This window comes from Takifugu flavidus, chromosome 5 (genome assembly GCF_003711565.1).
Source record: "Takifugu flavidus isolate HTHZ2018 chromosome 5, ASM371156v2, whole genome shotgun sequence".
NCBI lineage: Eukaryota > Metazoa > Chordata > Actinopteri > Tetraodontiformes > Tetraodontidae > Takifugu > Takifugu flavidus.
In genome coordinates, this window is record NC_079524.1 from 7,733,007 (window position 1) to 7,745,958 (window position 12,952).

General features: G+C 41.2%; 2 protein-coding genes across 6 annotated transcripts; both read left to right on the forward strand.

Moving 5' to 3' along the window:
• The first annotated feature begins 217 nt into the window (after positions 1-217).
• Positions 218-5,120, forward strand: qng1 (Q-nucleotide N-glycosylase 1). 2 transcript variants are annotated; one of them, XM_057032381.1, is made up of 7 exons: positions 218-311; positions 1,202-1,395; positions 2,154-2,301; positions 3,247-3,359; positions 3,765-3,908; positions 4,170-4,365; positions 4,463-5,120. In XM_057032381.1, exons 2-7 carry the CDS (start codon positions 1,207-1,209, stop codon positions 4,690-4,692), a joined length of 1,020 nt encoding a protein of 339 aa, XP_056888361.1. In that variant the 5' UTR covers positions 218-311; positions 1,202-1,206; the 3' UTR covers positions 4,693-5,120. The 2 variants fall into 2 exon arrangements, with proteins under 2 accessions (XP_056888361.1, XP_056888360.1); XM_057032380.1 differs by lacking the exon at positions 218-311 and having other exon boundaries at positions 1,087-1,395.
• Positions 5,121-5,527: 407 nt separating this feature from the next.
• On the forward strand, positions 5,528-12,301 carry LOC130526224 (kinesin-like protein KIF27). 4 transcript variants are annotated; one of them, XM_057033700.1, is made up of 18 exons: positions 5,534-5,616; positions 5,724-5,827; positions 5,918-6,052; positions 6,134-6,334; positions 6,453-7,372; positions 7,613-7,756; positions 7,895-8,056; positions 8,190-8,377; positions 8,538-8,635; positions 8,744-8,878; positions 8,953-9,158; positions 9,375-9,437; positions 9,828-9,998; positions 10,098-10,286; positions 10,370-10,594; positions 10,737-10,935; positions 11,019-11,223; positions 11,339-12,301. In XM_057033700.1, exons 2-18 carry the CDS (start codon positions 5,755-5,757, stop codon positions 11,424-11,426), a joined length of 3,402 nt encoding a protein of 1,133 aa, XP_056889680.1. In that variant the 5' UTR covers positions 5,534-5,616; positions 5,724-5,754; the 3' UTR covers positions 11,427-12,301. The 4 variants fall into 4 exon arrangements, with proteins under 4 accessions (XP_056889679.1, XP_056889678.1, XP_056889680.1 ...); XM_057033699.1 differs by having other exon boundaries at positions 5,528-5,827; XM_057033696.1 differs by having other exon boundaries at positions 5,724-6,052.
• Positions 12,302-12,952: the final 651 nt, after the last annotated feature.

Genomic DNA, 12,952 nt, shown 5'->3' on the forward strand with positions numbered 1-12,952 from the left:
TAAACTTAACAAAATTAATCTACTTCCTGTTCACGCTGAAATTGTGCCTATTTGAACTGTGCATTTAAAAACATGGAAAGTTCGGTCAAGTCGCCATTTTGTGTTTAATTATTCCTATGAATTTATATTTTTAAAAGAAAAATAGAATTTGAAAAAAGGAAAAACGAATCTATCGTTCATTTCGCGTCTTTCCGGTTCCCACTTATAGCGAGATAATTGGCTCCTCAGACTGTGACGTAATGTAAAGGAGGGCTTTGATTGGTCAATAGGCGAGAACCCGGTAGTGGACCAAAATCCACGCGACCTTACAGGTAGGTAATGTAAATACAGTACTACTTTAATGAGTAATGAATATTAAGAAAAAATCACAGTAGCAATACTGCGTCATTGTGCATAAACGCACCGTTGAAGTAAATATACATTATTTCTATATTCTAAGAAAGTAACTATTTTTTGGTGTGTTCCTACCTCCTCGCTCATTGATTATGTTTGAGAAACTACAGTGAAACGAGTTTAGTTTGCTGGCATTCGATGTCAAATCATGTGTGGAGAAAATGTCTGATGAAGTTTTTAAATGTAATTAATAGAGACGGTGATAATAATAATAGAGACAGTGGGGAGCGTTGATTCGAATCACTCATCCTACCTGCACTTTGCTCATCCACGTTATCAACAAGCAGTAATAACGTCATTCACTTGAACGACTCCGAAAGTACTTTTCACAAAAAAAAACTTTGTTCTTGAAGATACGGCGAGGAGCAATCATCCACCCATAAAAGATCCATTTGGCATATTTGACATTTCAGGTGGATGCAGGAGGTCAAGTATAGTTTATTATGTGGAAATCGGTTTTCTCCGTAGATCCAACTTGTGGTTACATACATACTTGGTTGCTGAAGGTTTTCTCTTCCTTCTTATCCCCCCTTAATTGACTCCTGTACTAAAGCAAGGATCATCATCTTTAAAATGTCACTTCCCCAGTGACGTATGTTGGATATTGGTATTTTAGACTGAAAAGCGTACTGACATTCACATCTCCCCCAGCATTCAGCTATTCCTGCCCATAAAAACTGTGCCGGACATCTTTTATTTTCTTAATTATTGAAATGTCTTGCAGTTTTGCGTGCAGTCGTACGTGATCGTGGAGCACCTTCTCTGTCGAGCCCTGTTCGTATTCATGCGTGCGTGTGCATGTTTACAGGGCTCATGGGGTCACCTTTGCCTCCCCGTGAATCTGGGCAATATATTGCAGAAAGGAGTCAGGATGTGAGTGTGGAGGAAGGAGGAGTGGAGAGGGTGGCAGAGATGCTCTACAACCTCCGGCACAGTGACAGTCTGACTGCCAGGAGCTGGAAGAAAGCAAATCCGCTGGCTCCATCACACAACTCCGACCAGGCGAGTGATTAGAGTGCCTGGAATTTTATTTCAACAGTGAGGAGATGATTAGTAACGCTGCTTTATTTTCCTTTAACATACAAAAGATTTTTCTGAGGGATTCTAGTTGTATTCATGGAAGCTTCATCCTTAAAATGTAACAAAAAATATAAAAGATTTCTCTCTTCTCTGCAGATGTTTTTTTAAGGCTTGCCATTAGGGACATGTCATCTGTTTTTTCCACCCCCTAAAAGGACAAGTAGTACAGCATATGAAGTTGGCTCTTTGCTTAAGAACTACAGCATTAACATGGTCATACCCTTGTTATTGTTAAAAAGAAATAATGGATTACCTTAATATGGCAGAGTTGAGTCATGCACTTTTTATATTTTAAGTTCATTTTGCTGTTATTCCATTACATTACGTCTTTTTACTTAAGGAACATTTTCAAGTTAGGACTCTTTTCTCTAATGGATCATTTATATATATATATTTATTTTACTAAATTATATATTCTTTTACTAAATTAGTATTAATGCTTTTTCATTGTCCATTTTAGGGGACTATGGATTTTTTTTTTTATTGTATTTTATAATTTTTAGGCCACACTTTGTATTTTTTTTTACATCAGATGATAAAACTGCTGCATTTTTTCATTTCCCTGCCTTTTAAGCATATAGAACAGCTATGTTTTTATGATATCTAATTTTTTCCTAATAATAGGTGTATCATAATTTTAGTATTCGTTTTGTTTTTTTGGTTTTTTTTAAACCTTTCAGGCCTTTAACTGGGTGTTTGTGGTCGACACTATGAACTTCTCCTTCTGGCCAGAGAGTGAGAGTCAACAGTGTGAGGTGACCTATAAAGGGATTACATACACAGGCTACATGACTCTTTGCGCAGCCATCTCCAGGGCCATGGATGAAGGTGAGAGCACATGTGGGGCCGGATACACACTGTTAATAATGTGTGGATGGTTTTATTGTTTTCCTGTTTTATTAGCACTCCACAGCCCAATTTTATTTACCTCAAACATTTTGTCACTTTGGATACAGTTTTGTCTTTCAAATGGGCTTTTTCCTCAAATATAAAGACAAGGCATCTTGAAAATTTAAAAAAAAAAAAGATTTACGTCTTGAGACTGAGACAGAATGAAGCTTTTCTCGATTGCACCTGGCAAAAAAAACACACTTGATTCCTTTCCTCAATCCCTGCCCCTTCACATTTCTCTGCTAATTCATTCATCCTGTATATGTACCCTTTCCTTCAACTTGTACTGCTGGGAAATTGCTTATAGCTCTCCATGTGGCTGTGAATCACTCATAATTAGCCTGAATGCCTCCGGAAATGGATCAATTATGTCCCATATAATGTTCGACTCTCAATATCTGGTTGGTGTGGTCTTTGAATTTAGAAGAGGCTTTGTCAGAAAAACATAGGTTCCTACAAATTTATTTGATGCCAAAATGGAGCGTTGCATTTCTTCACAGCGGTTCCTGAATTTCTTCGCTCTCACTGCCAGGAAATGAAGATGAAGATACTCAGTTACAGTGTAAATTTAAAATGGTTCTCCTCTACCGAGGCAGCTGTTGGCACCGGCACACGTTGCAGATACCCTCGATAATATAACTGTACCACAATGTGACTACCTAATGTGGCCGATTTAAGTCAAATCAAAACATAAAATATATTTCAAAATGTAAAAGTTTAGACCAATATAATTTATTGAATGGAATAAATGAATTCTGACTGCTGTTGAGGCATCTGTACTGAACCAATATTCAATACTGGTATCAGAATTGCTGCATCACTATATTATCTGTGTCCATTCATTCCAAATCATGGATCTGATGCTCCTCCAACACTTTCCAGGTATTCCCATCACTGAGCCAAAGTACTTCTCTCAGATGAGTGTGCAGGAGTTGGCCCATATCCTCCGATCAGACAACGAAACACCCATGCCCATGCTTGAGGAGCGCCACCAGGTGTGAACATCTTAACCTTTCTTTTTCCTTCAGCTGGTTTACACTATAATAACCTGACTACAGCTTTATCTTAAGCAGCCAATGAGCCCCTTAATTATCCAGTTCTTTACAGAACACCGTGGCGCAACATTCAAATGTGCTCCATCTCATCTCTTTAGTGTTTGACCAAATGAAGAAATGCAATTAACCACTGTCTTGTGGGCTGTATATTTTCTGTGATATTTATACATGGCAACAATGTTAGACCTACAAAATGATTAATTTTCCTTTTTTATCATTCTGCATTTTTTTTATTAGTAACTTGAGAAAAATGATTTCAGAGCTCCTGCATCCTATTTCAGTCACGTTGTTAACTGTATTACCTTAATGAAAAGTGGAAATTGAAAATATATAGCTGTTAACAAGGTGCTGACTGAAGGCGGCCGCGTCCTGCTGGAGCATGGTGGGAGCTTCAGGAGTTTTATCAACCCAGCTGGGAATGATGCACTGAAGATGGTGGAGCTCATTGTGGAGAAGATCCCTTCATACAGGGACGAAGCTACATATGAGGTACGGAGGGTTGGATATGGAAAGTGGTATTTCTCATGTTTAGAAAGTCAGATCCAATTCATCTTTAAAATATTCGATATCCCACAATGATATACAGTAATTTTGGCTGAAAACAATAGATTTCCCAGGCATTTCACAATTTGTTTTCTATAGAATTCATCCAACAAGAGTGTTTTACTTTTAGATTTACAGTGTAGAGTCTATGTTTACAAAATGTGTAAAACATCTTAAGAATCTGCAACTGGTATTGTTCATTTTAAGGGGAAGAGAGTCTCATTCTATAAGCGAGCTCAGATCCTGGTGGCAGACCTCTGGGGCATCATGGAGGCCAGAGGAGAGGGAGACATCATCAACATCGATCGGCTCACCATGTTTGCTGACTACAGGGTTCCCCAGGCTCTCGTCTACCTTGGAGTATTGCGGTACTCTGATGCGCTGATGCAGGCGCTGAAGAATGGTGAGAGAGCAGACACGTGGATGTCTCTCATGTCAGGCGCAAAATGCTTTCAGTAAAAAACGTAACATTTCACATCTTCATGTCGGGTGTCTGGCAGGCGAGCTGCTCACTTCTGGAGACAGGGAAGAGGTCGAGATCCGAGGCTGTTCGATTTGGTCTGTGGAGCTGATCAAAGAGCGTTTTTGCAAGCTGGTGCAGGAGAGAGACACGCAGACATGCAGCATCAACTCCGCAATTATTGACTTCTACCTGTGGCCTTATGCCAAGCAACATCACAAAGAGATGGCCCACATTCCCATACACCACACCCGCTGTGTTTACTACTGACAAACTGGCGAGCAATGTTATGTACAAGTGCCGCTCTGGCACTAATACAAAAAAAAGCAGAGCATTCGGTGCCAGTGAGTGTCCTGTTGCAGTGGAAAGTGTTGTAATGCCAGAATCTTCATAACTGCCCTGTGTGTGTGTGTGTGTGTGTGTGTGTGTGTGTGTGTGTGTGTGTGGTGTGTGTGTGTGTGGTGTGTGTGTGTGTGTGTGTGTGTGTGTGTGGATAATGCCATCTATTTTCATCTGCTTGTCACAAGGAGTTCCAAATTAAAGTGAATTAAATGAAACAGTTCTCAAATGTTAATATACATGTATGTAAGAAGCCTTTTTTCAGTTTACAATAGCTTTCTAGTATTGATGCTAAAGCTACCAAATCTATCCTACAAATGGGAAAATTAAATTTAAAAAAACAATTTTAAACATTGCAATTACATGTGGCTTATGTGCCTCAGTTATATCATTTTAGACTGAAAAAAATACAAGGAGTGACAAAATGTATATTCAGTTATAAAAATAAATGAATAACAGTATGATTTGACACATTAATTATTATTTTTTTGTTGGGGGCGGGGGGATTATTAGCAAATGCTGCTTTTGTGAATATAACACCTTAATAAAAAGAACTTTCCAGGAACACCAAGGCTGAATAAAACACATAAAATTGTACGTAAATGAATACAGTTTAGGCTGTGTTTTAAAGTCCTCTTTGTGGACAAAGTCATGGTCGGTCTGACCACGTTAAGTACATTTTTCAGAGACAAACCTATTAAATCGGTCATGTTTGACCGGAACACATCATGTTTATCAGTCGAGCCCAAGATCGAATCTAATTCCACCTTCACGGAAGTGGTGGTGTTGCCAGGGCAACCGAGTAGCGTCAACAATTGGAGCTGCGGTCAAACTAGCTAAATAACAAATAACGAGGTTTGTTCTAGTTTGTCTTTGAGTGCAGAGAATTACAGTTTTTTAATTATGATAGATCATTACGTCGCATAGCTAACCGATGTTTTCATTCAAATCTGAATAAAAAGCTGACGGCATTTCGGCCATTTTCCGGACAATATGAGCGAGGTCAACATCCAGGTGGCGGTCCGCATCCGTCCTTTGCTTCCCAAAGAGCTTCTTCGCCACCATTGTGAGTGTGTAAAGGTGATTCCGGGTAGTGCGCAGATGTTTGTGAACCCAGACAGGCTTTTCACGTTCGACCACGCATTTGGACCTTCAGCCAGCCAGGATGAGGTTTACAGGGCCTGCATTCAGCCCATGGTGAGATCCCTGCTGGACGGGTACAACGCCACCGTGTTCTGTTATGGAGAGACCGGTTCTGGAAAGACCTACACCATCAGCGGGGGTGGCCAAGGTGAGTTTTACAGCACAGGTATGTGTGACAGGTGCTCTTTGACAGGAAGAGTCATCACTTCTCCCCCATTGCTTCTCTTAGATGACGAGGGGGGGATTATTGAACACGTGGCTCGGGATGTGTTTGGTTATCTGGATGAGAAATTAAAAAGTAATGAAATTGATGTAGCCACGGTGCACGTGTCCTACCTGGAACTGTACATGGAGGAAGTGCGAGACCTGCTGGACTTGCCAACTAATCAGAAAGGCCTCAATGTCAGAGACGACATTAATGGGAACACAGGTAATTAGCGTTCCACTCTTAGTTTACAGCAAATAAAAAGTTATTTCCACCATGGTGCAGTGGTGGCATGTTTGGCTATTAAAAAAGTAAATAATGTGTTTTAATCTGTGCATTTCAGTGGTTGTGGGAGCCAGGGAGAGTGCTGTCAACTCAGCAGAGGAGCTACTAAGTCTTGTTGAGATGAGCTCTGCCGCGCGACAAACCTGCACCACAAGGATGAACGACAAGTCAAGTCGTTCTCACACTGTTCTCACGATTCTGATCAACCAGCAATGCAACAACGACTCAAACACTCTCTGCTCTTCCAAGTTCTGCCTGGTCGACCTAGCAGGTTCTGAACGCGTTAAAAAGACGGGACACACCGGAAAGCATTTCAAAGAGTCTATTCACATCAACACAGACCTACTGGCTGTTGGGAATGTCATCCGTGCCCTTTCTGATAGAGCTCTAAATTTCTGTGGCAAAACACGCAAGAGCACTTTCATACCATTTCGGGACGCTAAGATCACCCGTCTTCTCCGGGATTCCTTGGGAGGCACCTCTCACACACTGATGATGACATGCGTGAACCCCTCCAGCAACAGTTTAGCTGAGACTCTGAATGTGCTTTACTTTGCTTCCAAGGCTCGTCACATCCGCAACCATCCTGCCAAGCAGCCCATTCACACCGACCCAAAATACAATCAGAAACTTGCTAGGGCTCGGATAAGCGAACTTGAAAATGAAGTCAAGTTACTGAAGGAGGTAATAGAAGAGAAGCAGATGATGATAAAAGAAGTGGCTTTAGAAAACATCGGCAGTGAGGACCAGAGGGGGGGGGACATACATTTTAAACAAGGTGAACCACTGCAATACTGGATGCTTACACAGGAAGCGTCAGCACTGCTGGCAAAGATCTCTAGTCCAAGTCCATCTTTCAAACAGGAGCTGCAGGATTGGCAGGAAAGATTGACAACCATCAACCACCAACATCCAGAGGATGGAGCAGACTTTTCACTTTCTGCATTAAAGCTTAAAGATGAACTCAATAAATGCAAGGTAATACACAACTGGATAAACCAGAATTCTTACGCAACAAGACAATAGGTCATGGTGAATACTGATGGGGGTTTTACAATAAAGATTAATAATCATAATTATGGAGTATCTGTAAATAATTAAATGTAGTATTATTCCTAATGAAGATTGCCTTCAATGGAAAGTTTGGAGTTCAGTTTAAGAGCTAAATGTGTATCATAGTCCAGAAAATCAACAAAAAGACTTTACTTTGTATCTCAGGAAGCTCTCACTCTAAAGGAACAACAGAAGCAGCAAAAGGATGCAGAAAACTGTCTGCTCAAAAGACAATTACAAATACTGCTTGAGGAGAATAAAACCTACCTTCAGGGCCTGGAGGAGGAAAAGAAACGCAGTCATTTAGAGGTGAGGAGGATGAACACGGATACTGAATGATACCCAATGTTCCCTGACACCCTCAACCCTCTGAAATATCTGCAATCCTTCAATCACCTTTAATCTCTTGATAGTTGTTGTTACACCATGTTTGTGCTTATTTTACAGACTGAACATTATTTGGAGCAGCAGATGTTAATCAGTCGTCTTCGCAACAATCTTCTGGTGATCAAGACCTCATCATTGGACGCAGGGACTTATGGGGCAACAGACAACAACTCTCAGAGTGTTTGCTTGAGACATGGTTGCAAATACGAGAATACAGGGAGGGTGGGTAACTTTGATTTCCATTCAACCAAGTAATTTTGTAGCTTTGTTCATTCTACTCTGACTTCATGATGCACCATGCATTGATATGTTCATGTTTGCACATACGCTTGTGTGAATTCATATGTGTTTGTAGGTTCGCTCCAGTCCCCCAGCCTATTCTCTGGAGAGAGTAATGGCAGACTTTAAAATGCGTGGTCATATCCTGCTGGCTGAGAATGAGAAAAAGGAGAATAACAACTCTTTGCTCACAAAGCAACAATCAGAGGACAGAGACATGGCTGAAGTGGAGGAGGACACAGTTAATGGCTTAAAAGGACTGAGGTGAAAGCCTTTGTAATTATAGCCACCTTTTCCCTATTTTAAAAAAAAAATCATTTATTTTTCACAAAAGAAATTTCATCACTAATTTTAGTTTATTATCAAAACACTGTCTGGTGTGAAATGTAATTATTGTTTTCTCAATTTTGTGGTTTTATTTCAGGACCAATCTGAGCAAAAGGTGGACCTGGCCCGAAAAGAATTCCACCTTAAATGACAGAACAGAGCCAACTTCTCATACTATTACAATAAATCAACAAAGTACGGGAATCGTCATCTTGGCCAATGGAGGTTTGCTTACCTGTTGCTTCTGCCACATTCTAAGGTTTTAATTTATACTTTTCTCTCTGTGTGTTTTTCCCCTCTCAGGTACCGATTACATCGATACCAAGCAAGTCAGAGATAAGGAGAAATTAAAGGCTGGTGAAACAAAAAAACAACTCAGAGATCTGTCTGTCATCGTGGGCATTAAAAAAGACCTGATCAAAGAGCTTGTCAAAACTGGTGTGTCTAGAGTTTACATGATCTGTAACATATTTGACTTTGTCTAATTATCTGACTTTCCTTCTCTCTGACAGAAAAAGAGCTCAAAGCTTTGTTGAAACACAATAGGTACAGTAGAGAAAGTAGAGACGACGTGTTGCAAATACTGCTCATACATGGCCAACAAATCCAAGCTCAGGTCTATTCCAGCCTTCAGCACATGAAGAAGCAGAGAGCAGAGCTTCAGGCCAGGCTCAAACACATGGAAGAGACCAGCAATGACCACCAAACCACAAACCTGGTTGGATATTCCATTATTTAGTGAAACGGTCAACAGACATATGTTACACCTCAGGATTTGTATAAAATGCTCAGACGAGATGATTTACTTGTTCTGACATCTTACAGTCAGTGACAAAGATTAATTTATGCTGTATAACCAAAGTAGGATTCTGGGTCAAGAAATACAAAATGAATACATTTTGTTGTTTTTAAAATGTCCCTATTTTGCTTATAGGTAAAGAGTTCAGGAGATGATCTTGTGAATAAAAGCGGTCAACAGAAAACATCAGTGGAAAAGGTAAAACATTCAGTACACAATGAGCTGTTCAGAGCAACAACCAGCACACCCATAGGTGATACGCCCTTTCACTTGATGTGGAAAGTCTGCAGCAGTGTGACGTTGCACAACATCCAATCGTTCAATTTTTAGTTTATTGTATCCTAAAAGACCTGGTCACACTGGCCAATTTGATGGAGGGATTAGTCTCCTTTGTTTTATTGAACTGGTAGCTGGTTAGCTGACTAAAAAGGCCCAGAATCAAGATTTAGAGCTGCTATGGTGTCGAGATCAATCTTGTGTTAAATTTTCAAGTCGGTACGTGCTGTAATCTTTATGTTACAGGACCTTTGCTAAAAATAACCACTTTTCTTGTTTTCACCTGGCCCGGCCTGCCTGTGACTGTTACAGCTGCCTGAGAGCTGCTGGCTGGAGACGGAGGAAGAGCTGGAGCTCAGGAGGAGAGCAGAGCTGCAGAAGTTAAAGGATGAGCAGAAGAGAAGGGATGAGGTGCTCAAGCACAGGGAAGCCTGTGCACAACAGATAAACAAACTCGAGTTCAAGATGCTGCTGTCTAGTCAGGTGTGAACACACACACACACACACACTCACGTGGTTGTGCCGTAAATATAAGCATGAAAATCCATTAGTGAAGCTGGAGCCAGATAACAATGGTAACAGTTTTTTCAGACTCTTGCAGAAGACCTGCGGCACGTGTCTATGAGTTTGGATTCTCTGGAAAGAAGTAGCATGGAGATGCAGAGGGGAGATTCCACCGCTGAGAGTCAAGAAGAAGAGAGACAGAGGCTGAAAATGAAAAAAGAGACTCTGGACGCTCAGCTGCAGGACGGCAGGGTGCTGAGTGTTGAGGTCAGAGCAAGGCAGAAATGTACTGTGGTGTGCCTCCTGGGCTTTGGTCCAAATTTGGCAAGTTTCCTTTAACATTCACACAGGAGGAGGAGTCACTGGTCCTGCTAGAGGAAGATTGTGAAGCTTTGGATGCAGCTCTGGAGTTTGAAAACATCTGTATACAAGAGAGGCAGAAGAGGATAAACACAAACTCCTCCTCAAATCAGTCACCAAACACTGAACCTGACCAGCTGACTGCTGTCATCAGGAAGATAAGGACACTTTCAGCCACAGACGTTTCTGAACTACTCATCAAATATTTCAACAAAGTAAGATGCAGCTTATCGACACACATCAAAACACAACCTGTGGCCCAACCACACACAGGTTACAGTTGTGTATTTGCATCTATATTGTGCAGAGAAACAGGTTTCGCCACCAGTCTCTGTTCCCCCGTATTCACCCCTCTAGGTTGTTTGTCTTCGTGAGACATTGCAGAATTTGCACTTGCGCTGTGACGAGCTGGAACTCGTAGTTAGAGAGAAAGAGATGATGGTTAATAAGATGGACTCGAACAGACAGCGGCTGACTCTGGATGCAGACCGCCGGCTCACGCAGCTACAACGGGATCATCAATTCAACATCCAGCAATTATTGCAGAAACTTAGAGGTGAGGAAATGTACGTTCCCAGGTAAAGATGCTTGTTTCCTGGATCAAACTGTTCCTTTTTTATCCTGTTTTTGTGTATTTAGTGGGTGTTTCAGGAGAGGAACTGCAGGCTGGTGAAGAAAAGAGGAAATATTTAGAGAGAGAGCTCCTTTTTTATAAAAGCTCTGCTCGGGAGCTCAAAAGGAAACTCAAAGAGACTGGTGCTGACATGGCAAAATTTGCTGGAGACCAAGAACGACTACAAAACACAGAGTCAAGTACAAGAGAACAGGACCCTCTGGTGGATATGTAAGACAAATACATAAACAAAATAAATACTTGAAAATAGTGAGAAAACAGGCGAAAATAGATACATTGATAATAAGATGAGACAGAAGCACTAACCTGTCATTCCCATCCACAGAAAGACAAAAAAGCACCTGCTGGCGGAGGAAGGCAATGGAAGAGGAACCACTCACACACTGAAGAAATCCTCTGTTGACATGTTGTGAGGAAACATGTTACTGAACAATTCTGATTTTCCTCAGACTGGCTGATAGAACATTTAAAGACAGCAACAACAATGATGTCATCAGGTCAGATCACCAGGTCATCGTTATGCAGAGGTTATCTGGACAGCAGCGGGCTACAGAGTTAACTTGTATTTGGACATCACACAAGTGTTTGCTAGCTTTTGTAACTAACTGAATTCCTCAGCCCACTTCATACACACATGGTTCCTCATCAATGTCTAGCTGTCTTTTGGCAGTTTACAGGATTATATACACAATAAGGTTAAACACGAGAGTTATAAGTGATGCAATGAAGGCTTGCGTGGACGGGCGGCCTGGGCATTGGCAACAGTGAGGTATGTGAGTCAAGCGACTTCAGCAATGAGTTTAAGTTGAGAGAAGACCACCTTTATGCAGATGAGCGGCAGTGCGACTGTGGCAACAACCAATCACAGGCTGATCTGTAGGCTGATATATGAATTGATACAAAAAAAAATCCTAGAAGGTGTCAGAAATTGTGGGGCGATCTGGTAAGTGGTCGGCTACTGTAGGTACATGTTAACAATGTAAAGGATGCCCGTTCGAGGCCCCATGGGCCAGTTGACTTTATATTTCTTTTACTTAGTAAAAATTGTTTACATTTCAATTATTCTAAATAGACTGAAAATAGTTCGCCCTCCAATTTAACTCTAGTTTCTTACGCAGTTTTGCAGTGATTTTGCACTTTCAAAAAAGAATTCTGAATTTAATCATCACCTTGGTGTTTTTGGCCTGGGAGAGCCTCCATCGTTCCCTTTGCCTGGGGCCCCAGGGTGTCTAGAAACACCCCTGTTGGTCATATATTAAACTGAATAAAGGATTTTGACATTTCACAATCTTTATTAATGGTTTTGAGCGTGGGGTTGTATTGAGACAGGGTATTCATTGCTTTGTGCACCGAAGAGAATGTTTTCCCACTTAAGGATAAGGATAAAAAACTTTATTGATCCCACATCGGGGAAATTACACGTTACAGCGGTAGCCCGTGGTGTACAATACAGAAAAGTACTAAAATAAAAAAATAAAAAGACTCTTATATTATGTACATTGCTATGTACATTATACAGTATATACAGAAATTAAAAATTATGTACAGAAGGAGTGTCGGACAGTGTGAAGAAAAATGAAGGTGCAAATAAGATGTGCAAATAAGACATTCCAGAGGTAGGAGTATTAGTTAGTGCAAATACTCCAACCCTGGGTTATTGGTGCTACATTAAGAGTTGTGCATGTTGAACAATCTGACGGCAGTTGGGATGAATGACCTGCGGTAACGTTCCCTTTTACACCGTGGGTGTAACAGTCTGCTGCTGAAGCAGCTGCTTAAGGCCCCCACAGTCTCGTGTAGGGGGTGAGAGGGGGTGTCCATAATTGATGTCAGCTTGGCTAACATCCTCCTCTCACCCACCTCGTCAATGGAGTCCAGAGAACAGTCCAGGAGTGAGCCAGCCCTTCTGACCAGTTTGTTGAGTCTCTTCCTGTCCCTC